The sequence below is a fragment of the Mandrillus leucophaeus genome, unplaced genomic scaffold, assembly GCF_000951045.1.
Source record: "Mandrillus leucophaeus isolate KB7577 unplaced genomic scaffold, Mleu.le_1.0 Scaffold383, whole genome shotgun sequence".
In the NCBI taxonomy this organism is placed as follows: Eukaryota; Metazoa; Chordata; class Mammalia; order Primates; family Cercopithecidae; genus Mandrillus; species Mandrillus leucophaeus.
In genome coordinates this window covers 53,689-81,046 of record NW_012104065.1, presented here as the reverse complement: position 1 = coordinate 81,046, position 27,358 = coordinate 53,689, and the positions used below count along the sequence as shown (strand labels likewise).

Below are 27,358 nucleotides of genomic sequence, written 5' to 3'. Positions count from 1 at the left end.
CTAGGTAATTATTTCTCCAACTGAGAAAAAGCAGTGGCTGAGAAATGAGTTTCTAGGGAGAGAATTTTCTTGATATGGTGACACCCATTCTTTTGTATATTCAATAAAAGGTTGGAAAAATGGATAGTAGTATTGGGAGAAAAAATAACAAAATAATGATCATTTGATAATAACAGCTGACATTTATTGACGTTTTATTCTGTTTCAGAAATTGTGCCTTCTCAGTAAATTATCATAAGAATCTTATGACGTGTGTTCGATCATTATTACCTTTTGACAGGTGGGGAAACTGAGGCACAGAGCGGTTATTTACCCGAACTTGAGCAGCTGAGAAGTGGTGGAGCTATATGTAGCTGGACTAGGTGGTTTGGCTCTAACTGCAGTGTTCAGTATGGTAGCCATGAGCCACATTTGACAACGGAGCACTTGAAATGTGGCTAGTCTGAACTAAGATGTGTTGTAAATGCAGAATACACACTGGGAATTAAAGGGTTTGTATGACCAGAAGCACATGAATTACCTCATTAATAATTTTTATATTGATTTCACATTAATTAATATTTTAGATATATTGAGTTAAGTGAAATGTATTATTAAAATGTGTTTACCTATTTCATTTTATTTATTTTAATGTATCTACCAGGCTATTTAAAATTACATGTGTGGCTTGCATTATATTTCTGTTGGATAGTGCCATTCTAGAGCTTAATTCTTAAGGATTGCTGTTTGGCAAAAGACCAAAAACAAAACAAAACCAAAAAACATCTATAAAGATAAAGAGGAACAGGCCGGGCACAGTGGCTTACACCTGTAATCCCAGCACCTTGGGAGGCCAAGGCAGATGGATTACCAGAGATCAGGAGTTGGAAACCAGCCTGAACAACATGGTGAAATTCCGTCTCTACTAAAAATACAAAAATTAGCTGGGTGTGGTGGTGTGTGCTGGTAATCCCAGCTACTCGAGAGGCTGAGGTAGGACATGCACTTGAAGCCAGAAGGCGGAGGTTGCAGTGAGCACTCCATTGCACTCCAGCCTTGGGTGACAGAGCAAGACTCAGTCTCAAATACATAAATAAAATAAAATAAAGAGGAACACTGCAAGTTACAGAGCAGGGGTTGGGTTGTGTTAAGGAAAGGATGCTGGTTATGGGATATATTATATCTGTAACTTAGAAAGCCTACAGAGGCAATTTTGGGTAACTTTGAAGGGGTTAATTTCTCCCTCAAATTAAAGAAAAATATTTGATCAGGAACGGATTGATTTCCTAGAAACCAAAAAGTCTCAGAGCACTGGTCTTGGACCAAAATATAAAACCAAGAGTGAACGATCAAGTTAGAGACAGGATTACTTAAAAGTATGGGTTTCAGGTGATTTGACAACAAGGAGGACTGGGGAGAGAAGGAAAAATATTTTTAGCCAAATAAAATGGAATCAAGTAAGATCATTCTTGATGAGCCACTTGATTAAAGTTTAGCTGGTAAGCACCCATGTGGTTGTGCAGTTGCTAAGATAAGGAACTACTTCTATACTAGTTAGTAAATGGCAGCTGCTCTGAGGCCTCTGCTGAGTGCCCTGTTATTCCCCCAGACTTTCTTGTAAGTCAGCACCTAAAGGGCAAATGCCTGGCAGAGTAGGAGCCACAAGACCTGTCCCCTCCCTAAGGCTGGATTCCGTTCTGGTTGGCTGTTAAAGGTGCCATGCTTATGGGGAACTGTAACTTGTAACTTCTCTAATTTTATACAATTTGCACCATCACATAATACGATCAAAGAAAGTTGTGTTCTCCAGAATACCTTTCAGAGAGTGTAATATGTTCCTCAGAAGAAACAACTTGAAAAATCCACCTAGGGTAGAAGCTGAGAGTTTGAGGGGATTCAGAGTGGGAGAAGCTGTTCTGCTTGATATAGAGACGAATTACATGAGTAAGGTAAAAATAAAAAAAAAATCTAATTTTCAAGAATGGGAGGACAGTTGAGGAAGAAGGAAGCAGAGGCAGAGGTGTGGAACAACCATGGAGATATGGACAGTCCACTTTATCAACAACATGGTCTTTCCCTGGATCTACCCAAGTCTGCAGGATTACTAAGTTCACAGAATGGATACAACAGGTATATTTTTTCCACTTTATGTAGAAACCAGTTAAGGCTTGACTTTGAATTTTAATTGTTTTAGGTAGAACCATAGCAGACAATCAAGGCAGGCATAGCAAATTGGAGAGAGACTGAGAAAAAGTAGACCACAAGTATTGTAAAAAATTTAGGAAAGATTGTTCTAACCTCAGAGCTGATGTCTGGACCAAAACCAATAAGACTGCCCGAGAAGAGGGAGGAGCACCTGTAGTTTGTAAGCTGCAGGCAAATACTTAGCACCTTTAATATGTGATGCATATATTCTGAATATCAGTGTTCTTTATGGAAGGAGAACAAAGAAGAAAGGATGAGGAATCCTAAGACTTTGGAGGAGAAATCACCCATGTTCTTCAGGAGCCAGTGATGGAAAGGCACCAAGCATTAAGCACCTTCTCTTGTTTAGGGGCCTTGAATCCCAGCCATTGTGGATCTTGCAGCCACTGCTGCAGGCCTGCCTCCTCCCAGGTCCTTGTCCTGCAGATGATGCGTATTGCGGAATACTTCAGTGCAGTGTGGATAGTGACCTCCTTTAACTCTTCCTTCTGCCTCTTTCCCTTTTCCCAACTTGCCTTTCCTGCAGATTCCTGGCACAGGTGAGGTGGACTGAAATTGACATGGAAAAGAAGAGGTCTAGAGGAGTCTGGAAACTATTGAGTGGTCAGGATGTAGATGAGAGTTTGGCCAGGTGATCACTCTTGAGGAAAAGAAGCTTCTCCAGGAAGTTGGTGAGAGGAAGCAGCTTTTGGTGTCAATTCATGCCCATTCCTGGCCCTATTTTTAACTCTTTGTTTTCTGTGTGGCCCTTCCGTTTTTAGTACCAAGAGGGGGCATTCCAGAGGGGATGTGGGCTGAAACATCCATATTCAGAAGCAATTCTTATTTAGATTCTTCTTTTTCACCTCAGGTCAGGACAGAGAGGGAGCCACTAGGTTAATGGGATAGAGCTTGGGATTCCCTTGGCTCTGAGAACTTGCACCTTAGGGACACCCATTAGTGTCCCCTTGCTCTGCCCTGCTGTATTATTAATCTCTGTTGCCTGCATTATTACTCATTGTGCAGCACAAGCAGCACAACCAAAGCCACACTTTTCTAAGTACAGAGGTAGGAGATGAAAGGCTATAAAATAATAAATGTATTCATTTTAAGAAGTTTTGGAGGCTCGTGTCTCCTCTCCTCCCTTTCCTTTCCTTGCCTTGCTTTGATAATCGTGTTCTTCTCACTGTCTGTCCTTTTTTCCTTTGTTTTGTTTCCTATATTCATCTTTTTATCTGAAAAGTTTTCTGCTTATTCTCGTCTCTGCTCTAATCCCTACTAATTCCTGCTCCCAAAATCCCATACACTTTCTTTAGTATTAGTCTTGTTTATTTCTGTTATTTCCCTAAAAGATGATAAGAAATGAACGAGCACATGTGTGCTGTAGTATAAGATTATATTAATTTGTTCTCCTCTGTAATTTTCAAGGACTATACCTTTCCTGACTCTTTAAGTGCAAAGAAAAATTCTGTAACCAGAATTTCCAAAATTCCTAAAATTCAGAATTTCCCAATTTATAAAATGGGAAGCTTTTTTATTGCTTAACTTTTATTTTAAGTTCAAGGGTACACATGCAGGTTTGTTACATAGGTAAACGTGTGCCATGGTACTTTGCTGCACAGATCATCCTGTCACCTAGGTAATTAAACCCAGCATACATTAGCTACTCTTCCTGATGCTCTCCCCTGACCAACCCGTGACAGGCCCCAGTGTGTGTTATTTCCCCTGATGTGACCATGTGTTCTCATAATTCAGCTCCTACTTATAAGTGAGAACATGTGGTATTTGGTTTCTGTTCCTGCGTTAGTTTTCTGAGGATAACCACTTCCAGCTCCATCCATGTCTTTGCAAAGAACATGATCTCATTCCTTTTTATGGCTGCATAGTATCCCATGCTGTATATATACCACATTTTCTTTATCCAGTCTATCATTGATGAGCATTTAGGTTGATTCCATGTGTTTTCTATTGTGAATAGTGCTACAGTGACCATACGTGTACATGTGTCTTTATAATAGAATGATTTATATTGCTTTGGGTATATATCCAGTAATGGAACTGCTGGGTTGAATGGTGCTTCTATTTTTAGGTCTTTGAGGAATTGTCACACTGGGGAAGACTATTTTTTGTGAGGGTAAATATATGTGACTAATGAACGTGAAAAATACTTAGCCTCCCTGTAATCAAATCTGTAGAAATTAAAACAACAATGACATATCATATTTTACCTACCAAATTAGTGAAAATTTAAAAGCATATATTAGCTATGGGGCATGGTACACTTTTAATATACTGCTTATGAGAGTGGAAAATGATGCATTTTTAAAAAATACAATGTATACAAATGTATTAATGACCTTTGAAAAGTTAATATGTTTGGCTGATTCTTCCCTAATTCTATTTCTGAGAAACTATCTTCTTCATGACATCAGATATGCAGACGGAGAAGTGCAAACAAATATGTGCCTCCCAGTACTATTTACTAAGCTTTGGTGCCCAGCACTATGCCAAGTGATTCCCGGGTACCATCTCATTTACCTGGAGAGGCAGGTGCATTCCTAACTCACTTCACAGTTAAGGAAAACCACTGGAAGAGAGGCTAACTTGTCTAAAGTAAACAGCCTGTAGATGATGGAGTCTGGTCCCAACCTGGACAAAACCACAGAGCTCTTACTCGCAAGCCCCATCTGTAATGCAGTATAGTTACTACCTATTATGTTATCTTCTATTTATCTTTTGCTTTTCTGCTAGACCTTCAAAGCCTAAGCAGGAGGCTCCTGTCTCCATCCTCAGCCTTTAACCCAGTGTCTGGTGTTTATTAGGTACTTGCTAGATATCTGCTGAAGGGACAGCCTAACGGAACCTTTACTGTCCTCAGAACCAACTCGCCACTTCTGTTTAAATTGTTCCCGCTGCTAGAATTGGCCTCTAATCCCATTAATGCCTGGTAATAATCATCACCACTAGCAGCAACAGCACCACCACCAGCATCGTCATCATCATCTTACCTCTCCTGCATGAGAACTTCCCTGATTCATGATCACACGTGATCTCTTCCTTTCCTATGCTGCATATATTTGTTTTCATTCATTTTGTGATAATTATGTTTCACTCTACATTAGTGTCACTTGTATATTCCAGGTGTAAAAACTGTAAACTCTGTTTGATCAAGGATAATTTCCCATTACTTTTGGTAATCTTCTTTGTGCTTAGGAAAGGGCCTTTTATATGGTAAGTGCTCAGGAAAGATTGAACGCATGTTATGTGTTTAGAAGTAAATACATAAAGCTAAACTATTTGCCAAACATGTCCCTCAGTGACAACTCTTGATACAATGTCTTTACCAAGGCACTGCATGTGTTATGGCACCATTTTAAAATGATATTTACTCTTACTTTGTACACTTGATTTTGCAAGACCTAGTGGATATTAATCCCTCCTGCTATAACCTTGTCCCCAATTGAGGCCTGTAAAATTATAAAGTGCCTCTTCTAGACTCAAGACTATTCCCATTCATATCATTCCTAGTTTCTGTCCCAGGGGTGAGCGTTTTCTGCTAACATTGACTTGAAGTCACACTGTTTTCCACATATTAGGAAAATGAGCCGCAGTTCACCATCTGGATGCTCACCTTTCACCATATCACACTTCTATTTTTTTCACGTTTTGATAAAAACCCACTAGCAAAATTATCTAAATTAGACTAAAGTGGTTCTATCTTTATCTTTTGCGTAAGCAGTTTTGCACCCATTTGTACTGGTTATTAGCTGGGGTATAAAGAGAAATCACGTCTCTTATTTTAAAATTTACTACTAAAACTCCTTTCTGTCCATATGAGCAGAAAAGCAATTTTCCTTTCTGAAGTTCTCTCTAGTATATGCACCAGATTCTTCAAGAGCACTAGGAGTTTACTCAGGCCATGTGTCAGCCTGCTTCTAGACCTCAGATGAAGAGAGAATTGGACAGTCTGAGTGGTCTAGTACTAGACCCTGTTATACATATTTTTCTGGTTTGTCTTAGGTTTGCAATATTTTAAGTTGGTTCATTTGCTTACCCAGTGTTCCCAAGGCAGGACCACTGTTCTAGGGTATGTATGTCTGGAAGGACTTCCAGATTCAGCCTTATCCTGTGTGAAACTAGTTCCCCTCTATGTACCTCTAGTCTATTATGTCAAGCTGGATTCTTTCTCAAATTCCCCACTGTCTCACGGAATGTTCCACCATTTTTCTTTGCTGTCCGTGGTCTCAGTCTGAACTGTATCAATCAACAGAAGAATTTGTAGTAACATCGAAGGGGTTTGGAGTATCGGTCTCTCTTTTCCCAACAGAATCCTTGGCTCCTTATTGCTTTTCTCCTCCTCTTCTCCAGAAATCAGTGTGCCCATACCAAGAAGAATAGTTTCGTCATACCCCAAAAGTCTTCTTTTACTCCCCTCCAGAAAAAGAGGCATTTGTTTGCCTTTGAGCACTTCTGGGAAGATGTAGACTTCTGTTCCAAGGTGATTCTCTGTGTTCACCTTAAAGAAGAAGCAGACAACAACTGCTTTTACGACAATGTTAGGTGCCATGGCACCATGGTCCCCCTCAGGTATATTTGACAGATGTGTAGCTCTGAATGTACAGATCTGTCTGAGATGACTCATTTCTGCATTTTTATACGTAAACACTCAATATTGTGCAGGTGTGTGCATGAACATACTCAACTAAGGACATGCTAGCTACTTTAAACCAAAAAAAATTAGACTTGGGGGAAATATAGGCCTCCAAATGCAGTTCCTTTATTGCTGAATGGATAGGAACTTGCCAAGTACGTGTCTGTGAGTCACTAGGTGGGTACCTGGAAACACTGGTCACTTTTGCAGTTCTAACTGTCCCCTCCAACCCATCACCCCATTGGTCTGGGTCTGCTCAAGAGTTCTTCCTATGATTGTGTTGGAGTGTGAAATCCACCCACCTATAGTCCATGATATCTCTGGATCCTCCCAGAGAATGGACCTTAGAGCATTTACTTCACCTTTGACGGTGGGTGAGAATGGAGGCTGAGACTTTGTTAAATGTAAATACATTTGCTGTAGAGCAGGGGTGGCTTTAATCTTGAGAAATAGCAATGGGAAATGTGATTATTTTATAGGCCTGTGAAGATATTTAGAAATTGGTTGATTTGTAAAAGAAAAAAAAAAACCTGTTACAAGGCTGCAATGTTGCCTGTGATAGAATTGTGTCTTAAGTGATTCAGATATTCAGAATTTCAAGTTTTACTTCTGCCTTACCTCTTCTTGCTCTTAGTTCAGGTATTTACTCTGTGCAGACATGATTTAAATACTGTTTCTTTATCAGTAGGAATTACTTTGCATTATTTTATGTGGGTACTTAGAGAATTTTATATTGTAAAATTATGATGTGCTGATATTAAATTGATACTTCGGCGAGTACACTGCAGCTGATGAATCATCCCCAAGAATCAGGGCAAGTGGGTGGAGCTTGTGGACTGAGCAGGGGGCATGAATGGGAGTGAGAAGTGGGTGGTTTAGCTTTTCTTTATGCTCAAAGCAAACCAGTCTGCAGATGAGACAAAAGCTGATGGCATTCCTCAGGTTGGGGAAGAACTTAGATTGGACAAGTCTAGAGGAAATCTAGATTTTCACATGGGAAGAAAGAGGTTGTTTTCCTTAAGTGGAATTGTGTCTGGCAAAGGAAGGTAACCTGGTAGTAAAAGAGCCATCAGTGGCACAAACCAAACCTTCTCAGAGGGAGCTGATCCATCTGAGACCAGGTGAGCAGCTGGGAATAATAGCTGAAGAACATGAGTTTTATGGAACAGTGGAATCAGTATCCTCAATGGGTTGTCGAACATTCTTCAGACATCTGACTACACAGTAAGAAGCAAGAAAGAGGCGAGGTATTTTCTCTTGGGCCAGAAATCATGGCAATCATCCAGCTGAGTGAATGACCTAAAGTCATGGGAAAAATCAGTGGGACCCACACCAGTCCCTGAGGAGGTGGAGTGTTCAGACATATTCAAAAGTAACAGCTCGGGAGCCCATGCTGTTCTAGGTTACATTGAAGGACCAGTCAAACTGGAAGCTGTGTTTTTGATCAGATATGACTGATGCTTAGATCATGAGGACAATGAAAGTGACAGTGAATTTAACAATGTAACCAGTTTGTAAGCCAGTATGAAATGAAACTCATCCTCACTTATATTCTTGGCTATAATACGTGGTCAATAGATTCACACTTAATGAACCAGGGAACTTACTGTGTGCTAGGCACTGTACTGCGGACTTTCTTATGTAGTGTTTCATTTAATCCTCTTTACAGTTCTATGAGCTAAGAATTAACACTTTTATTTTCTGGAGGAAAATGAGGTTTGGATACAGTAAATAACTTTTTAAAGAGCACACAGCTAAGTATTCAGATTTGAATCTAAATTTCTGATTCCAAATCTAGTTCTTTTTTTAAATATATATATAGCAGCAATATGCCTCTGCTCTATTTTGAACTTATTGCTTTGTTACCTTGGCTACTTACTAAACCTTTCTTTGTAAAACTGTGTGGGTTTATCAAGATGAAAGTCTAAATTTTAGGTTTTTACTGTATTGTCTAATCTCATGCTGTTAATAAAGACATACCCAAGACTGGTTAATGTATAAAGGAAAGAAGTTTAATTGACTCACAGTTCCACATGGCTAGGGAGGTCTTACAATCATGGTAGAAGGTGAAGGGGAAGCAGGGCATGTCTTACATGGCAGTAGACAAGAGAACTTGTGCAGGGGAACTCCCCTTTATAAAACCATCAGATCTCATGAGACTTATTCACTATCACAAGACCAGCACAGGAAAGACCCACCTCCATGATTAAATTACCTCCCACTGGGTCCCGCCTGCAACATGTGGGAATTATGGGAGCTACAATTCAAGATGAGATTTGGGTGGGGACATAGCCAAACCATATCAGTTACTTAGAAGCCATTGTGAAATGGTGGCTGCAGAAACCAGTTGTGAAAATCATTCAGAAAGTTGAGGCACCTGGAGAAGAAATACGGGGAGTAAAACTTTATAGGGGTTTCTGGAGGCTGGTGCCCCTGGTTCTTGTCAGATAGAATCCATTACAGAATATCTTTAGTTCCTCACAGCTGTCCAACTCTCTGCACCTATATCCTCATAATAAATTGCCTGAGGATGATGGCTTCCAGCTTCTCACTCGTAAGTGGGAGCTGAGCAATGAGAACACATGGACACAGGGAGGGGAACAACACACACCAGGGCCTGTCCATTACAGAATATCTTTAGACCATTATTCTCAGGAATAAATAGCACATATCTACCTCTCTTTGCAGCTTGTGTTGAGATGCTAATACCAAGGACTAAACTGATGTTTATTTGACTTTTAAATCTGTGCTAACAAGTAACTCTGCAACCTCCCCTCACACACCAAATTTCTGTGAAGCCTATTAAATATTTCAGAAACTAGTCTTTCTGACAACCACTTAACCACCATTTTACAGAGAGTAAACTTCATATCTTACCTTGTCATATTCTGATACATTCAAAGTGAATCAAACTTGGTCAGTGTCAATGAACATTAAATTCTTTTGAAGTGATCATGGACACTTCATAGGCCAATGTGAAACACCCAATGATTTGGAAAAAACAAAGCTGTAACCTTGATGGTCAGAGCCAGTTCTTTCATCCAAAATTCTTAAGGATGTGGGGAATGATGTGATTTGAACAAAGTGCAGATCAACCTTATGTACAACGAGGAAAAGCTGAATACTGGTGAATTTGGCCTTTGTTCAAGACCCATTGATAAAGTATTTGAGAGAGCAGAGCAAGATAGGAGAAATTTCATCTCTTGCAGCTGTAAAGAACTGGATGTAGTGAAAATTTTAGAAACCAAGAGCCATATAAAGATTAGCAGAAACTCAAACAAAATAGAAGTTCAAATAAAATAAATAGCTAACTTTCCTCATAGTTTAACATCTGCTTGATATTACACAAAGAACCTTCCTCAGGACCTAGTGGAGGTTTGTGTGAGTCCCAGTGAGTTCAGACATGTGGAGCAGCCACCCATCCCAGGGTTTCATGCAGCTTCACTCATCTTTGATTATCCCCCACACAATCTGGGATACCAGCCCCCATCTACCTGCTTATTTATTATTTGGGGGGCACGTTTGTAAGCAACTTCTGATTAACCCTTCCTATGCCTGTGAAGAGGATATGGTTTTGTTAGCATCTATTACTCAGCTTGCTGATGCAAACAGTATTTAATCTCCAAGCAAACTATAAATCTTCAAGTGTATGATTTGACTTTATCTCCAAGTAAATTGTCCCTGCTTGCTATGCCCAATTCTCTGTTAGCCATGAGCTGCATACTGAATAAACACCAGCGGCTGGATAGATGAAAGAACAGATGGAGGAATGCTGTGAATGTATACCCTTACAGCTCCAGAGACGTGCCTGGGGACTTGGGAGCACATGCAGGAAGCGCTGGGTATGAATGCGGCGAGCTCGCCATCCATCTTGAGAACGTGTGACCAAAAAAAAGCCACACTTGAATGAATATTACAACCAGACAGGGGACGAAAACAGAATTGGAAATAAGAAAAGGGACTTGGGTGAGGGTGGGAGGGTTCTTGTGTGAGTGACCTTGCATTACTGAGGGTGCTCTGTCCCCTGTTTACGCCAGGGGACTAAACCTGACTCTCACCTTAGCTCTAGCTCTGTTGCATTCTGAGCAAGGTAAACATCGTGGAGGCAGATGTTTGCCTCATGAAAATGGGAAGCTATAGAATAAAATCCAAGAATGATACCGTAAAAACAAGGAAATAGTAACTAGCGGTAGCCTTTATACCTGTTTATTTTATTGATTGATTGATTGAGACGAAGTCTCACTCTGTCACCCAGGCTTGAGTGCAGTGGCACAATCTCGGCTCACTGCAAGCTCCACCTCCCGGGTTCACGCCATTCTTCTGCCTCAGCCTCCTGAGTAGCTGGGGCTACAGGCGCCCGCCACCACGCCTGGCTAATGTTTTGTATTTTTAGTAGAGACGGGGTTTCACGTATTAGCCAGGATGGTCTCAATCTCCTGACCTCCTGATCCACCAGCCTCGGCCTCCCAAAGTGCTGGGATTACAGGCGTGAGCCACCGCGCCCAGCTACCTGCTTATTTTTAATTAGGTTCTTTCAATTAGCAGGAGCAAAGGCTAAGTTGTTGCACAACAACCAACAAAATAAAAACAAAATACCAGGCAATTTACTACGAGGATATTTGTGTCTAGAGTTGGAAAGCTGGGAGGAACTAAGACCACTCCCCGGCTGGCTTCCTACTGGGTCTCCCTCAGGGACATATGGTCTGTATTTTGAAGATCTTGGGTTCTTTGCTTTCCACTTGCATCTGAGCCACTTCCCTTTCTACTGCAGGCATCCCCTGCTATCCCGTAGCTTCTGCTTCCTCATTACTTCACAGTGCCCATGACCTTGGTTGTCATGGCCCTTACTCTGTTTCATGTTGTAGGTGAAAGACTTGCCATTCTTTCCAGTTGTTTTGGTTCAGACTTCTGAGAGAGACAGAGGGTCTGATGGTTCTGGCCCATTTTTCTAGCCAGGCCCAGACTGCAGGCACTGGGCAGCTTCGAGGTGGTCTGTTTCAGCCAGGCACCCACCTCTGACTGACAATACTTATGTTGTGCAAAGAAGAGCTGAAGCTGTGAACCAGGGCAGGTAATCTAAAAGGAAAATTGGGCATGATGGATATGATGACTTGACATATCAAAGAAGGAAGCTTAACTAATTCTGACTTTAGAAGGCATTCACTGAGCAAAGTGAAAATCCTCTTTTAGTGCATATTTAATAAATAAGGCCAATTAGGTAGCTGAAGAGTTTTATTGTGGTGAAAGAAAGCAGGAGAAATTTTACCTTTCTGTGAAGCAACAGAGAGGGTAATCTGAGGTTATTCTTCCTTACATTAGGAAAGGATTAAGAAGTTGAGAGAATTAAGGAGAGACAAACTTACCCTCCATCACGGAAGATTTCAATATTAATAACTTACTGTAACTAGGTTACTGATACTATGGAGTTTCTTGATGAGAGGTCTTTTGGGGACCCTTCTGAAAATTTTGATAACCTGTGCACCTTCATGGAACTCAAAAATATGAACAAAAGAGTACATTTTCCTATGAACCAAGATACCTTTCATCTGTGTGAAGCTAACTTGCAAACTTAACCCGTGATCTGGTAACTCTGTTGGCAAATTGTTACATATATAACCAAAATAAGCATCAACATACAGACAAAAACGTTGTGCCTTACTCTGTTTGTACCTGGAAATACCTCTAGCTCAGATAATATGCTGATTATTTTTTTTTTTGGCAAAAGTTGAGAAACTATGTTGCTGTTTATACTGTTAATACACATGGGTGCCATTGCTAGTATATATCCACTTATGTCATGGTGCCAAGAATAAAAGCAGCCTTTAAAATATACTCTTGATTCATCAGTAAGAAAATTAGAAAAAAAAATACGTTTCTTTAATAGACATGGAGGCCGTTTTGGGAGCTGATAGCATTTAGGTAGTCATCTATGTCTGTTTAAATGAATGGAGCACAGGAACTAGTCAATTGAACTGGAGAAGGAAAATTTGGCATTAGGCTACCTTTTTTTAAATTTTTTTGAGACGGATTCTCGCTCTGTCCCCGAGGCTGGAGTGCAGTGGCATGATCTCTCGGTTCACTGCAAGCTCCGCCTCCTAGGTTCACACCATTCTCCTGCCTCAGCCTCCCGAGTAGCTGGGACTACAGGTGTCCGCCACCACGCCCTGCTATTTTTTTTGTGTGTGTGTGTATTTTTTAGTAGAGACGGGGTTTACGGTGTTAGTCAGGATGGTCTCGTTCTCCTGACCTCCTGATCCACCCACCTCGGCCTCCCAAAGTGTTGGTGGGATTACAGGTGTGAGCCACTATGCCTGGCCAACATTAGGCTACTTTTGTGAGTTGCTTGGATTTAAATTTGAAAGCCCACATCATCTCTACTGTAGGAACACTGAAATAATTGATTGATTTCCTGATCAGTGTGTATAATTGTTAAAACTATCAGAGGGCTAGAGGGAAAAGGCCAGTGTAAAGAAATCAAATATACTGAGAGAAGAGAAGAGATGAGGAATTATCATTCCCTCAGCTTTTCTGAAGAATAAAAATCTTAACAAAATCAATTTGCAATCAGTTGAAGAGAAGAAGGTTTTTTAACTGGGCAGCCTGACTTCATAAAGGACAAATCCTGTCATACTAATCTAATCTTCTGAGATGAAAATGAAAGGCTGAGTAGATCATGGAAAAAGATTTATGTATAATTCATTTAGACTGTAGCTATGATTTGGACGTGATACTCTATGGTATGCCTATTAGCCCTCACCTGACTATCTGAGATAGTAGATATCAGAGGCTCATTGTCCACCTGAGGACAAATACAAGGAACAGTTCAAGGCCCAGTGTTACTTATGTTTCTTTTCACAGTCTGGCATTTGGATTGAAATGCACATGGATGTTTACTTTGCTCACTGCACAAAACTAGTGGGAGAACTGGGAAAAAGAGGGATAAGTAGAAAGAAGCTTGAAAAATAGAGTTCTCCAGACATAGTGCCCTCTCTTCTCACTATTGTTAGGATACTTATATCCTAAACTTCATGCTGGCATTTAAATAAAGAACATCATCAATAATTTTATATATTTTTATCTTCCAATTAGCTCGCCTGAGGATGATGATGGCTTATACTTCATTTCTACTTCCTCCAGGACCTGATAAGCATTTAATAAATATGTGATTGATTAGCAAACAATAATGTTACAAAGAATCAGTTGTATGCATGTCCAGTAGAAGAACACCACAGAGTAATAATGTGTACCAAGTCCATCACTAGTTAGCAGTGCCAGTGGATAGATGCATGGGATTGAAGCGTAAGGAATTCATGAAAATTATCTCTGTAATATACTAGGCAGAGGTTAGACTTTTACTAGACTACTGTCATCACTCTGTGCTTCCTAATGAAACAAGGATGTGTAGACAGTTCAGATGAGAGCTACAGAGATGAATAAAAGAAATTTGAGAATGTATGCTGCAGTGGTTGTTGGGTGCACCCTGAGCCAGACCTACATAGGTTCTCTTTCCAGCAGTTACCTTGGGCAAGTCCCTTCATGTCTCTGAAGCTCACTTTCTCTATTGGTAAAATGGAGAAAATATCAGGGCCTACTGCAATGGAATATGAGAATATATTCACATAGTGCATGGACAGCACGGAGCCTGCTCTAAGTACTCAGTGAATATTGTCATAAGAACTATAAGAAATGAATTAGAAAGGGAGATTGTTTAGGCTCAGAAAGAAAAGACTGAGAGTGGGCTTAGTAATAATCTGTACATGCAAGGTAATGACAAAACATCATCCATCTTGACATCAGTTTTGTTCATACTGACAATATTTTTGAGGGCTTATCATGTGCCTTCCACTAAGGAGAGCATGAGAGCCAAAGAGCTTAATCTGCAGCATGATGGACTCAAGACAGACAAGGGGATGAATTTCTGAAAGTCAGGTTGCTGGACTGACCGGCTTACGTAACTGAAGAAAATTGTGAGCTTTTCTTTGAAGACTTGGAAAATAGTTTCACTACATTCTACAAAACTGGTTTAGTTGTGGTCCTACTATGAGCTGGACTAATGTGTTCTCAGGGTACTCTGGTTAGTGTCTGTTCTTTGAGATCTTGGGCTGGCATTTAACAGAGAGTTTCATCTGTGCTTGTAAAAGATGAGCAGATCGGCACCTTTAGGCAGTACCGAATTAACATCAAAATGTCATTTCTGCGCCATAAGGATGCCCCCATTTTGTTTTGTTAGCGTGGATCAGAATTCACAGTTGGCCGATGTGAGCCTGATAGCTTCAGGTGAGTTGATTTACTGCCAGTTCTAAAGATAACGAGACTGCATGTCGCACTCATACTTGTCTGGGCTTATTCATTTATAGGCAGGGGCCCCATTGTGAAGGATTCAGGTTAGCCATTAATAAGTACTAGTATCTGATTATAACAGTGACTGTGTACTCCAGAGTCTGACGAGGGTGGGGGCAAGAATAAAGCCCTGAGTTTCCTTCTGTTTGAAATAACAAATGACATTTTCTTTCGAAGACCTCTTTGTCTGCTTGTCAACTTCCACCAGAGGAAAAGTATCCAGGTGAAATGCCATCAACAATAGAAATGTTGGAGACCACTGAATGTGGTTTGAAAGCAAACAAATAAACAAATTTTAAAATAAAAATGAGTAAATAGCCCATTATTTTACTTGCCAAGTAAATTGCCAAGTTCTTATTTCTGGGAAAGATTTATTCTTATTTCCATCGATGCTGGTACTTCCTATAAGTGATTTCTGCTGCTTTTCCCGGCTTGGCCCATCTCCCAGAGTCAAGTTGAGATAGCAACAGCGTTTCAGCTCCCCAAGTTCCCACAGGGAAGAATGGCAACACTTGTTGGGCTAATGGTTTTAGCTGGTTAGAGCATTCTGATGGGGTCTTTATCTGTGGAATTAGGACTGTGGAAAAAGGGAGGCAAAGAAGGAGGAGGTCACAGCCTGGGCTGCAGTGCTGATTGCAGCAAGCAGGGACAAGATGGGCTCCAGGGATGTTGGTAAGTCAGAGGGGATGGGCTGGGCCAGAGAGAGTGTCTCTTGACTGTGTTGGCAACTGAATCCTTAGCATTCTGTACTTTCTAAACTAATATCCTTTTATTTTTTTTTTGTATGGATAGAGAAAAGGATAGGCTGTTTTCTAGAACTGTGGACACAATTGTGGGGTTAGAAAAATAGTTTTCATGTGTTTCTCCCTGTATGAGGTTAGGAGCTGGGCATCCATCCTAGTGGATTGTGTTGCACTCTCAATGAAACTTCACATGTCCATTCCCAGGAGAGTTAGAGATCAAGAAAGTGAAGGTAAGCAGTTAGAAACTCGGAAGTCTTAAAGATCCATTTTTAGTGCTAATAACCAGCAGCTATAAATGAGCCGTAGTAAAAGAAGGAGTTGAATAATTCTGGAAAAGGAGAGCAATTTTCAGTATAAAGCAAACAAAGAAAATCTCAAATAAACTTGGATGTAACCAGTCAAACACTGAACACAATTTGTATTGTAGGCCAGGGTCTAGGGAGGGTCAGGAAGCTAGGAAAGATTGGACTTAACCCTGCCATGGGGTTGCCTGCCACAGGGTGGAGGTCAGCAAGCTCTGAGTCCCTATTTAAGAGCAGATAACCCCCTTGGTGGGATTCAGGCTAGTGTGGGTATGTAGGAGTTTGATGTAGTAATGGAAAAAGGCAACATAGATGTGTTGACACTAATAATGGCCTAATCATCTCATATAGAACAGGAAAGAGTAGATGTATCAGACCCCAGCTGGCATCTGTAGATATAGGAAGCCCAGAATCAAAGATTTAGGCAGCTTCTCCTTGACTGTCCAATGTAGTTGGAGGCTCTGAATAAGGGTCCTCATCCACTGGAGACTGGAATAAAAATTAGAACATGAAGAAGTGATTTAGTCCCTTGGATTGGGCACGTGGGAGGCACACGAAAAGACAGGCTTCATCTGGGTGACCATGTCTGCACCCAGCCAGGCTCACAATCCGTTCACCAAATCCTGGGCCTAAAGCAGCCCAGCCAGCTTTAGAAGATGGTGTTGGTGAGGACAGTACTTGGCCCATCCTGGTTTAAAGATCAGAAGGCAGTACTTAGTGACTGAAGTTCAAAGTCTTATAGTTGAATGAAGCTGGGACATGCAGGTGCTGACAAGTTGTTGAAGATTTCTTTTTTTTTTTTTTTAATCTGCCTCTATGCAATTTTATTTTCATTTCTGGAGCCCTTCAAAATGCATTGCCTCTTTTAGATGGAGGACCAAATTGGTTTGGGAGATGTGAATAAATTCAAAGCCTCTTTGATTGTGAACAGCCGTACTTTGCTATATGTGAGGAAGTACTGATCAGTTTTCCAATCTAGAGACCTAGAAAAACACATTGCTGGATGTTTGGTGGCGGGGGGGCGGGGGTAAGCTTTCTCAGAAAACTTCTTTCTGGATTTAGCCTTTGGAGACAATGGCTTGTTAATCTGTGGCCAAACAAGCATGACTGATCCACATTTTAAACTCAGCCATGCCTAGTCTCCCACTCCATATGGAGCTGGGACAGAAAGGCAAAGAGCCCTCTGTTTCCCAGGGATCACTTGAAGAGACCCATGTGCACAAGCAAGATCACTGTATCTAGAACCAGTGCTTGTGTTATTTTCAGCAACATATGAGGCACTAGCACTCATCGCTTAATCAAATATAAACACGCCTTTTCTACCCTTCCACTTCTCTGCTCCCCTTGGTATATGAACGTGATGTTCTGATCAAATGTGTTTGAAGAGACGGGAATGTTAATTTATTTGAGACAAATGTCAACATCTTTGCTCTGAAAAATGCGCCAGTACGTCAAGTGCCATCACTGGCTTGCACTTAACTCTGCTCTTTAGTAATAATCACAGTTCTTTTGTAGATGCTGTCCTTTCAGCTAAGGTTAAATAAGATGATTTTGATGAGATAAGGCAATTTTGGATTTAGTATTTCATACCTATGAAGAAATGATGGCCGGGCGCGGTGGCTCACACATGTAATCCCAGCACTTTGGAAGGCTGAGGTGGGTGGATCATGAGGTCAGGAGATCAAGACCATCCTGGCTAACATGGTGAAACCCCATCTCTGCTAAAAATGCAAAAAATTAGCTGGGCGCGGTGGCACACGCCTGTAGTCCCAGCTACTCAGGAGGCTGAGGCAGGAGAATCGCTTGAACCTGGGAGGTAGAGGCTGCAGTGAGCTGAGATTGCGCCACTGCACTCCAGCCTGGGTGACAGAGCTAGACTCCCTTCCAAAAAAAAAAGATCAATTTTTTCTTTTGGTTATTAGGTTTCGTTTTATGATGCCTTTCATTTTATTCTATAAATTCCCAGATCTATATTTGTGTTGACCACACTTGATTTTATAAATTAAGTGTGATATTGATAACCCTACTACTTAATTAACAGTTCAATATGTACACATCTTTTCTCTACTCATTTCATTTCTTTCAACCTTTCCTGTTTTCCTGTCTTCTTCCACTGTGTTTACTTAAAAGTATGTTTATTCAGTCACAGAACCCGGTTGTTGCTGAACTTGAGAGCTTGCTCTCTTATAGAAAGGCACCTCTTAATAAAAATGCAAGTCAGCCCGTCTGAGAGTAGGTTTGATTTGCATAATGGAGTAGGCCTTGGAAAGGACTTTTACTTTAAGATGAAATGAAACAACCTTGTTAAGATTTTAGCGGTCCTGATACCTTACAAAGGGGCACAAACACGTTCTCGAAGTGCTCTTACTATCCTCCAGGCCCTTTGCTCCCTTACTTTAATTCTGTAATTAATTTGGATATCTTAGTGATGGGGAATCTGCCTGTTCCTTCTCCTCTTATTACACATCCTATTGCTTTCTTCTGGCCATAAAATTGTCTCTGTGACCTAGAATATCAAGAATCTTGTAGACATTCTCAGAGTGAATGAACACCTTTAGTTTGTTTCTCTACTGTGGCTTAAATTTGGTGATTAAAGCACATCCAAAGAGAGACTCAGTCAGGGAGGAAAATGGGGCCAAATTCAAGTAGAAAGGACAATTATCTTCTGAAAGAACAAATAATAAAAAGAATGCTGGCTTCTGCGGAAGTTGTGTAGTTATCCAGAGTGGCTCTTAAATCTGTCAGATCTGCTTGAATTTCTTTGAAAACTCAGAATGTTCTCCTTTGTGTGCAAGGGTTTAAAGAAAAGAATGGATCTGGCATTTAACAGGCAGGAAAGATCATGATTCTATATCAATATGCTTCCATTGTGTGTTTCAGTCATGATGTTTTTGATTAATGGTGAGGCTGGAGAACATCAGAAATTTATCCTATCTTGCAAGACACTGCTCACAAAACTCTGACATTATTCAGAGCCATGCTAAGGAACTAATTCCAGCCTCACTCACCAGAACAAAGTGATGGTGTGGTATCAGCATTTCTAGTTGTCAAAGGAGATGATCATTGAGGATTTGATGAGTAGAGGAAAGTATTTCCCCTTATTATGGGAGAAGAAAGAGATTTTTTTGTCTCCCATATTCTGCTCCTACTCTGTGCTAAATGTGGAAGTGAAGATGGAGTACTCAGAACTTCTCAGGACAGCTGGGTAACCCTGGCCTCTTAGCCCATCATTTCTACACTTGCCTTCCTTAATCTGGTGGAGAAAGTCTCAAGGAAAGCCTAACAGTTCTAGACTTTTTCAGACACAGATCCTCCTCAAGAACTGAATTTAGAAGAACAGAAGAATTTTCTTTATTAATATAATAGGAAAGAGACTAGGAGGAAAACCAGATTGATTTAATCTGAAGCTATACTAGTGTCCTAACAGGATTAAAATCCCTATGATATTATACAGTACTGAGATTTGAATAATATGAAAGACTTTAAGATGCTGGAAAAATATAATCACAATTGGATAGCCAACAAAGACAAGTTAGATTTGAGAACTATCTGGTTGCAGCATCCATGACCCCATTTAAAAAAATTCAAATATTTACTGAGAGCACCCTGTGGGCCAGACCTCAATTCTAGGTGCTGGGTTATAGCAATGAACAAACAGATACCAATCCCTGCCCTCCTGGTGCTCACATTTAATTAGGAAGAGGCAGATGAGTTCATAATAAACATGTCAAATAAGTAATCATGTAGTCCGTCTGATGAGAGATGCTATGGGAAAAAGAAAAAGCAAAGCTGGACGAGGGGATCAAACATGCCTATGACAAGTGAGGACAGGCTTCAGCATTCCATGGTGTGGTCAGGATTGAGAGCACTTCGTTGGGAAGGCAAGATTTTAGTAAAGACGTGGAAGAGGTGCATGTGTGATACCTGGATAGGTGGAGAAAAAGTGTTTCAGGCAGGGGAAATAGCTAGAGCAAAGGCCTGGAGCAACGATGTGTGCGTGTGTTCAAGACAGATCAGAGTGCACAGATCAGAGTGCATGGAGCAGAGTGAGGGCCTGGGACCCGAGGGCCAATAGGGGGTCCAAATCAAGGGTGCTGGCTAGTTCTTTGTAGTACACTGGGAAGCCTTTGATGGTTTGGGGTAGACAATGACATCTTACGTTTACGAAAGAACATCCTTCTTTGTTGAGCATTAGACTAGGGCGTCGAGACAGAGCCACTGGTACCCTTGAGCAGACTCTTGCAGGGATTGGATGAAGGACATCAAATGTTGCTGGTAGATAAGGAGGACTGCAAGTGGACATTGGCGTTGTCAATATCAAAGTCACCTGCCTTTTGCAAGAGGCGTTTCGGTGAAGTGGTGGAGTTGAAAGTCTAATTGGAGTCAGTTGATGAGAATGGGAGAAGAGGAATTAGGAGAAATGAGTATAGATGTTGCTTTCAAGGAGTTTGCTACAAAGAGATGTAAATAAGTGACTATAGCATTTTCTGTCAGTCTGGCTGGCTACAATAGGGATCCCCTCACATTTTGTAAAAGCACAGTTTATGTATAACTTTTCAGGCGTGCTTTATTTCTATGAGGTAGATATGTGCCGTCAGCATAAAAATTAGAAATGAGGCTGGGTGCGGTAGCTCACACCTGTAATCCCAGCATTTTGGGAGGCTGAGATGGGCGGATCACCAGGAGATGGAGACCATCCTGGCCAACATGGTGAAACCCCATCTCTACTAAAAACACAAAAAAATGAGCTGGGCGTGGTGGCGCATACCTGTAGTCCCAGCTACTTGGGAGGCTGAGGCATGAGAATTGCTTGAACCTGGGAGGCAGAGGTTGTAGTGAGCCAAGATCATGCCACTGCACTCCAGCCGGGCAACAGAGTGAGACTTCATCTCAAAAAAAAAAAAAAAAAAAAAATTGAAACTAGATGAGATCATCAAATTCATTTCAGTTACTTTCACACCCAGTAAACAAAACTTCTACAACATTAATACAATGAACACTAGAAAAACGTGTCATGTGTCAGCTAGGGATCTAGAGATGAACAAGGTATAGTTTGTAGTCTTGAGAAACATTTTTAGTCGGATGAGGCAAGTAGGCATGTTTACTGTGTAAGTATGATGACTGAGGCATGTACAAAATGTGATAAAAGCAAAGGGGAGATAGAACTGAGTTGACTAGGGCAAGTTAGAAAAGATGACATACATAAAAGACCTGACATTTGAACTGGGTCTTAAGGATAATCATAAAATTTTCCAGCCCATGTACTGGGGAACAACCCTCTGTTAGATAATAATCCAGCTCTTCTTTGAATGCTAACAGTGACCGAGAGCTCACTACCTTATGAGACCCTCCATTTTAAGAACCTATAATTTTTGCAAATGCATTTCTTATATTGAGCCCAATAATGCCTTTTAATACTTCTACTCTTTGTTCCCAGTTCTCTTCTCCTCTGAATTTAATGAGCAAAGATTTGTCTTTCTACCAAATAAGTCATTTCAGTATTTGAAAATAGATATGTTCTCTTTAAAGCAATTTCTTTTCGGTGTTGAATAGGGGGAAATGGGTAGAGTCAGGTTCCCAGGGAAGCAGACTCTGAGCCTGAGGTTAGTGTGCAGGGGGTTTTATTAGGGGGTGCTTTTGAGATCAACACCATGAGCGGGAAGGGAAGATTGGACAAGGCTGGACAGGAGAAGTATAGGTGTGATGCAGTTTTAATGGAAGCTCCAGAAATCCTGTGGAGGAATTCTGAAGATAAACTGACCCTTTGGAGTTGTCCAGAGTTAGGGCAAGAAGACTAGGTCTTTATACCTGTGACAGCCAGTTTTTCAGTGCCATTTACGCCAGGAAAGGGATACGGCTTTGGGGAAGTGGGCTTTTTCAGCTGAGACAGTCCCCAAAGGTGTTGAGTGGAAGCCTATTGCCAGGGGCACTACCAGCCACTGGTGCACTTAATCCTTTATTTCTGAAGTGGATCGATAAGGGATCTGGATGATGCAGAAGGGGAATCCTACGTACTGCTAATTTTTTAGACAATTATTTTCTGAGGCAGATAATAAGATGAAAAAGCACCTCTTTTTGTTTCTTCTTATTAGCAAATAAACACCACAAACATCAAAGTGATGGGGGCCCCACATTATGGTGCTAGACTGTTAGGGTCTAGTGTACAATTCTACCTTCCCTGTGCTGCTTATTCATCTCTGTGAGGGTGGCCCTTTATAGAGGAATATGTTAAAGATGTTCTTGAGGTGAATTGAAGGAGTACGTTCGGGTAATAAATTCGACTGGGATTCTTCACTAGGAGGAGACTGCTCCAAGGACCCATGCATGTCAACATTTTGTAATGACATTAGGAGATAAAAATGTAAGTGGGGAAGCATAGTGAGTTGCAAACAGAATTATATCTCTGTCCTTCATCCTTGATGACTTGTGGTAATCATAGCACATGCTGGGTGCCTGCAAAGATGAATGTGTGGCCACCAGTCCTTTCCACTCTATGCACACATGAAGATTGCCCTTTGATTTGTGGCTATGGCCATAATTTGCAAAGCCTGTCACCATTTGCAACTTATAGCTAGCCTAGAGTTTTACTGAAAAAAAGCTGTCCCATTCCTGATCACTGTATACCATATTGATGTGTCAACTAAATGAATATTAACTGGACTACTCATTATACCAGAAAACATTGGCCCAAGCTATTATTCTGTTTCTTGACTTCTGTTTGGCTTCATTAGCCTCCTTTGGCTTCATTAGCCTCCTTTGGGTGCCAGGTAAAATGGTCATGTAAAGCATCCTTATTTAATAAGAGCTTGGCAAAATAAAATGGTTGAGCTGGGCATTGATGGGGGCAGAGGAATCAGGAAAAAGATCAGATTGTGGAGGATACTAGAACTAGAAGGTACAATAAGGATGTAGTGAGGGATGATGGAGCCATATTAATTTTTCTCATTTCTCACTCTCATTATGCATTGGCTTCCTTCACACAGTAGCTGGCAGTGTCTTTACAAGCCATTTGCAACTGGGGGAGAGACAGTATTAAGAGAAGCCTAACAGAGGGGAGGGCCAAGTCGGTATTTAATAGATTGGTTTTCTTTTAAATTCAATCTAATTAACATGAGCCCATTTACTATGGACCCTCATGGCTTTTGTATCTCTTGCTGTGTATTTGAGCCAGCTGTGGTTTCACAGCACATGAACTTTGCATCTATTCAAGGGCCTTCTTGTGATAAGATCTGTTCATTTATCACAGAATGGGTAGACCTGCTTTGTTTGCCGCTGGGATGCCTTTCATCCCAAGCTTGTACATCTTGAAGCATATTGGAACATTTCTTCACTTTGCTATAACCACTGGGCTTGTGGAAGCTCATGTATTAATATTTCTTATTTGGGAATCCCCCAGTTTTTCTTTAACTGGAAGCATGAAAGGAAAAACAAACGGGTGTCTCTTTAAAGTGACAGCTATTCTAGGGGTGTCACCCTGCCACTGGTCTTCCTTTCCTGTCGTCGTCCTCTGTAGGCCACTGACAATTCTTGGAATAAAATTGTATTGTCCCAGATTCCCACTTGTCTCAGTCCTTTCGGGCTAATTATAAACTGAGTAGCTTATAAAGAACAGATATTTGGGTGGGCACGGTGGCTCACACCTGTAATTCCAGCACTTTGGGAGGCCGAGGCGGGTGGATCACGACGTTAGAAGTTCAAGACCATCCTGGCCAAGGTGGTGAAACCCTGTGTCTACTAAAAATACAAAAATTAGCCTGGCATGGTGGGGGGCGCCTGTAATCCCAGCTACTCGGGAGGCTGAGGCAGAGAATTGCTAGAACCTGGGAGGTGGAGGTTGCAGTGAGCCGAGATTGCGCCACTATACTCCAGCCTGGGTGACAGAGCAAGACTCAAAACAAACAAACAAACAAACCAAAAAAAAAACAGAGATTTATTTCTCGCAATTCTGGAGTCTGGGAAGTTTGAGATCAAGGTGCCAGTAGATTTGGTGCCTGGGGAGGGCTCATGCCCTGACTCATAGACAGCACCTTCTTGCTCTGTCCTCACGGGGTGGAAGGAGCAAGGCAGCTCTCTGGGGCTTCTTTAATAAGGGCACTAATTTCATTTATGAGGGCCTCACTCATCTCTTGATACCATCAGATACCATCACCTTGGGAGTTAGGATTTCAACATATGAATTTGGGGAGGACACAAACATTCTGACCAAAGTCCCACTGTGTTATATAACCTATCAACAAGATCAGCTTTGCCTAAGAGTTGTACTCATGTATTAGGAGAAGTCTCGGAACAGGGACTGGCCAGGGTTTGGAGTAGATACACATGATATAATTATTCTATTTTAAATTCATTCCCTTTTTTCTACTCACCCTTCTTACCCTCCCTGCTTTTCTCAATTACATGGTCCTATGAAGCTCCCCTTCAACTGCATCTTTAAGTTCAGAGAAGAGAGTGCTGGTGAGCACCATTTCACCCTTAGCAGGAAAAATTACTTCTATGTGACCAAGCATCCAGGGTTTCATTCTGGGTATCCTGTGTAAAACGCGAAAAGCTCAAGCTGCGAGAACAAACGGCCCAGGCAGAGCCGGGGGCTGGCAGCTCTCACTGCCGAATCAGGATTTTTGGATACCAGCTGGATATTTCCCAGTCTGTATTTTTTTCAATAAGGAGTGCCGAAGAAATGCTTGGCAATTTCTCAGCTGCGCAACAATATGTTCCTGAACTAAGAAACCACTATATAATTTTGTTTAAAAGCCCAGGTCACTTGTAACTGTACTTTGAAGCTCTCATTGGGGGATAAGAAGGAACTGCCCTTTAGAAAAAGACACAGTTTTGTTAGCCTGGATTGCTATAAAATGGAGATGAGCCATGGGATAGAAGATAGGGGGCACAGAGCAAAGAAAGAGATGCCATTACCCAGGAGGAAATCAGGGGAAATAGTCAAGAGAGGAGGACAAGACTGAGAGGGTGTTCATTTTGTGGTTTCAGATTCATCTAGCTAAAGGTAGAGATAAAATACAGGGCTTGACATCTCACAACAGCAGGTGAAACACAGCTTAAAATGGGAGACATTTAAAATGGCTTCTCCCTGGAAAGGAAGGAGAAATCAGAAGATGCTCAGAATTGACAGTGGGGTGTGTGTGCAATGCCCAGGTCAGACCAAGATCTGTGGTGTCCTGTAGGTCAGAGAAAGAGCATGTCTTCTATATGTCTGAAGTAAAGCTTAATCAGATATGAGTTCAAATGGCAATAATTTTAACTTGCAGCTTAGACATACTGTTTGAGCCTTATTCTTTTCTGCATATATTATCATCAGAGCAGAAGTTAGAGAGAAAACTAAATGCGATATTAATTTAACATTTATATGTTTATAGAATATATACTGATCCAATTTCATACTACATATACTTCTCCCTGATGTCTGTACCTGAGTACCATTCACCTTCTGGACCACTGAGCTTATCTCACCTCCGTAGATAGGTTTATGTGTAGATCAATGACATTTTTGGATTATGCACTCTGTGACTGAGTGATACACATTCACAAGGAAGAAATCCAAAAGCCTTGAAAAATGGAAAGTATGTATGTGTATGTCTGTATGAGCATCTGTATTTGTGTTTGTATAGCTCATTTGACAACAAAACCTGACCTGAACTGACATGAGGCCGTTTAGAGCCTTTATTCTACACTGTGTGATTCTTCATATGTTTTGCTATAGAAATATTAACATATTTGATTTTGGGAAGCTTCCCTAGGCTCTGGCAGTAACCCCAAGGATTTCAGACAAGGCAAGTATAGACCTAGGTTGATTTTCTGTAAAGTCTAGGAGACAATTTTTGGAAGAAAGGTATTACAAATGTCTGCAATTTAAATATTTTAAAATATTTATTATAAATACAAACTTGTAAAGGTATTATATAAATAATAAGTAATGAACACAAATCTTTGTACCCACTTGGTTCAAAATCTCCATTACCATCTTTGGTTTGATTTTTTTCTCTCTTCCTTTTCTTGTCCTGTTCTTTTTCTAGGATGAATCCTCCATGTTCTTCCAGTTTGGCCCATCAATTGAACAGCAAGCTTCCGTAATGCTCAACATCATGGAAGAATATGACTGGTACATCTTTTCTATCGTCACCACCTATTTCCCTGGCTACCAGGACTTTGTAAACAAGATCCGCAGCACCATTGAGAATAGCTTTGTGGGCTGGGAGCTAGAGGAAGTCCTCCTACTGGACATGTCCCTGGACGATGGAGATTCTAAGATCCAGAATCAGCTCAAGAAACTTCAAAGCCCCATCATTCTTCTTTACTGTACCAAGGAAGAAGCCACCTACATCTTTGAAGTGGCCAACTCAGTAGGGCTGACTGGCTACGGCTACACGTGGATCGTGCCCAGTCTGGTGGCAGGGGATACAGACACAGTGCCTGCGGAGTTCCCCACTGGGCTCATCTCTGTATCATATGATGAATGGGACTACGGCCTCCCCGCCAGAGTGAGAGATGGAATTGCCATAATCACCACTGCTGCTTCTGACATGCTGTCTGAACACAGCTTCATCCCTGAGCCCAAAAGCAGTTGTTACAATACCCATGAGAAGAGAATCTACCAGTCCAATATGCTAAATAGGTGAGTGTGGAACAGAGGGCGCATTGATGGTGGAGATGAGAGGGGAGCTTCAAAGACAGGTTGGAAGTTCAGAAACTGCAGGAAGAATAGTTCAAGATGGTAGCAGGTTGAAGCCTGGCCCTGGACATGGCAATTGGTCATGATTGGGGGAGTGTTTTGGATCCCACCTTGCCAAAACAACTTTCACTTATTGAGCACTTATTATGTGTTACATGTTACTCTAAGGGTTTTGCACGTTTGGCTTCATTTGATCCTCAAAATAACTCCATAAGTCAGGTTTTAACAATTGTTTCTATTTTACAATACAAGAGAATAGGCTTGGAGGCATAAATTATGCAAAGTCATGTTGCCAGTGAGTGGTCAGTTTGGAGTTGAACCTAGGCCTCTCTGATCTGTAAGTACTACTTGATCACCAGGAAAGATGCAGGAGACTTACAAATAAAGGAGGACCAGTCCACTTACCTTTCGAATGTTGCCGTATTGTAGAAAGATTGAAGAACAGGTTATGCGGATCTGTAGTCATATGAAGGAT

General features: G+C 41.1%; 1 protein-coding gene across 1 annotated transcript in view; it reads left to right on the top strand.

Moving 5' to 3' along the window:
• LOC105547297 (glutamate receptor ionotropic, NMDA 2B-like) overlaps nt 1-26,826 on the top strand; it is a gene marked incomplete at its 3' end in the record, with an annotated part of 238,908 nt that extends 212,082 nt beyond the window's left edge. The window contains exon 3 of the mRNA XM_011990837.1: nt 26,228-26,826. Within this exon, the coding sequence (XP_011846227.1) occupies nt 26,228-26,826 (599 nt within the window). The remainder of the gene's footprint in view (nt 1-26,227) is intronic.
• Between the last annotated feature and the right edge of the window lie 532 nt (nt 26,827-27,358).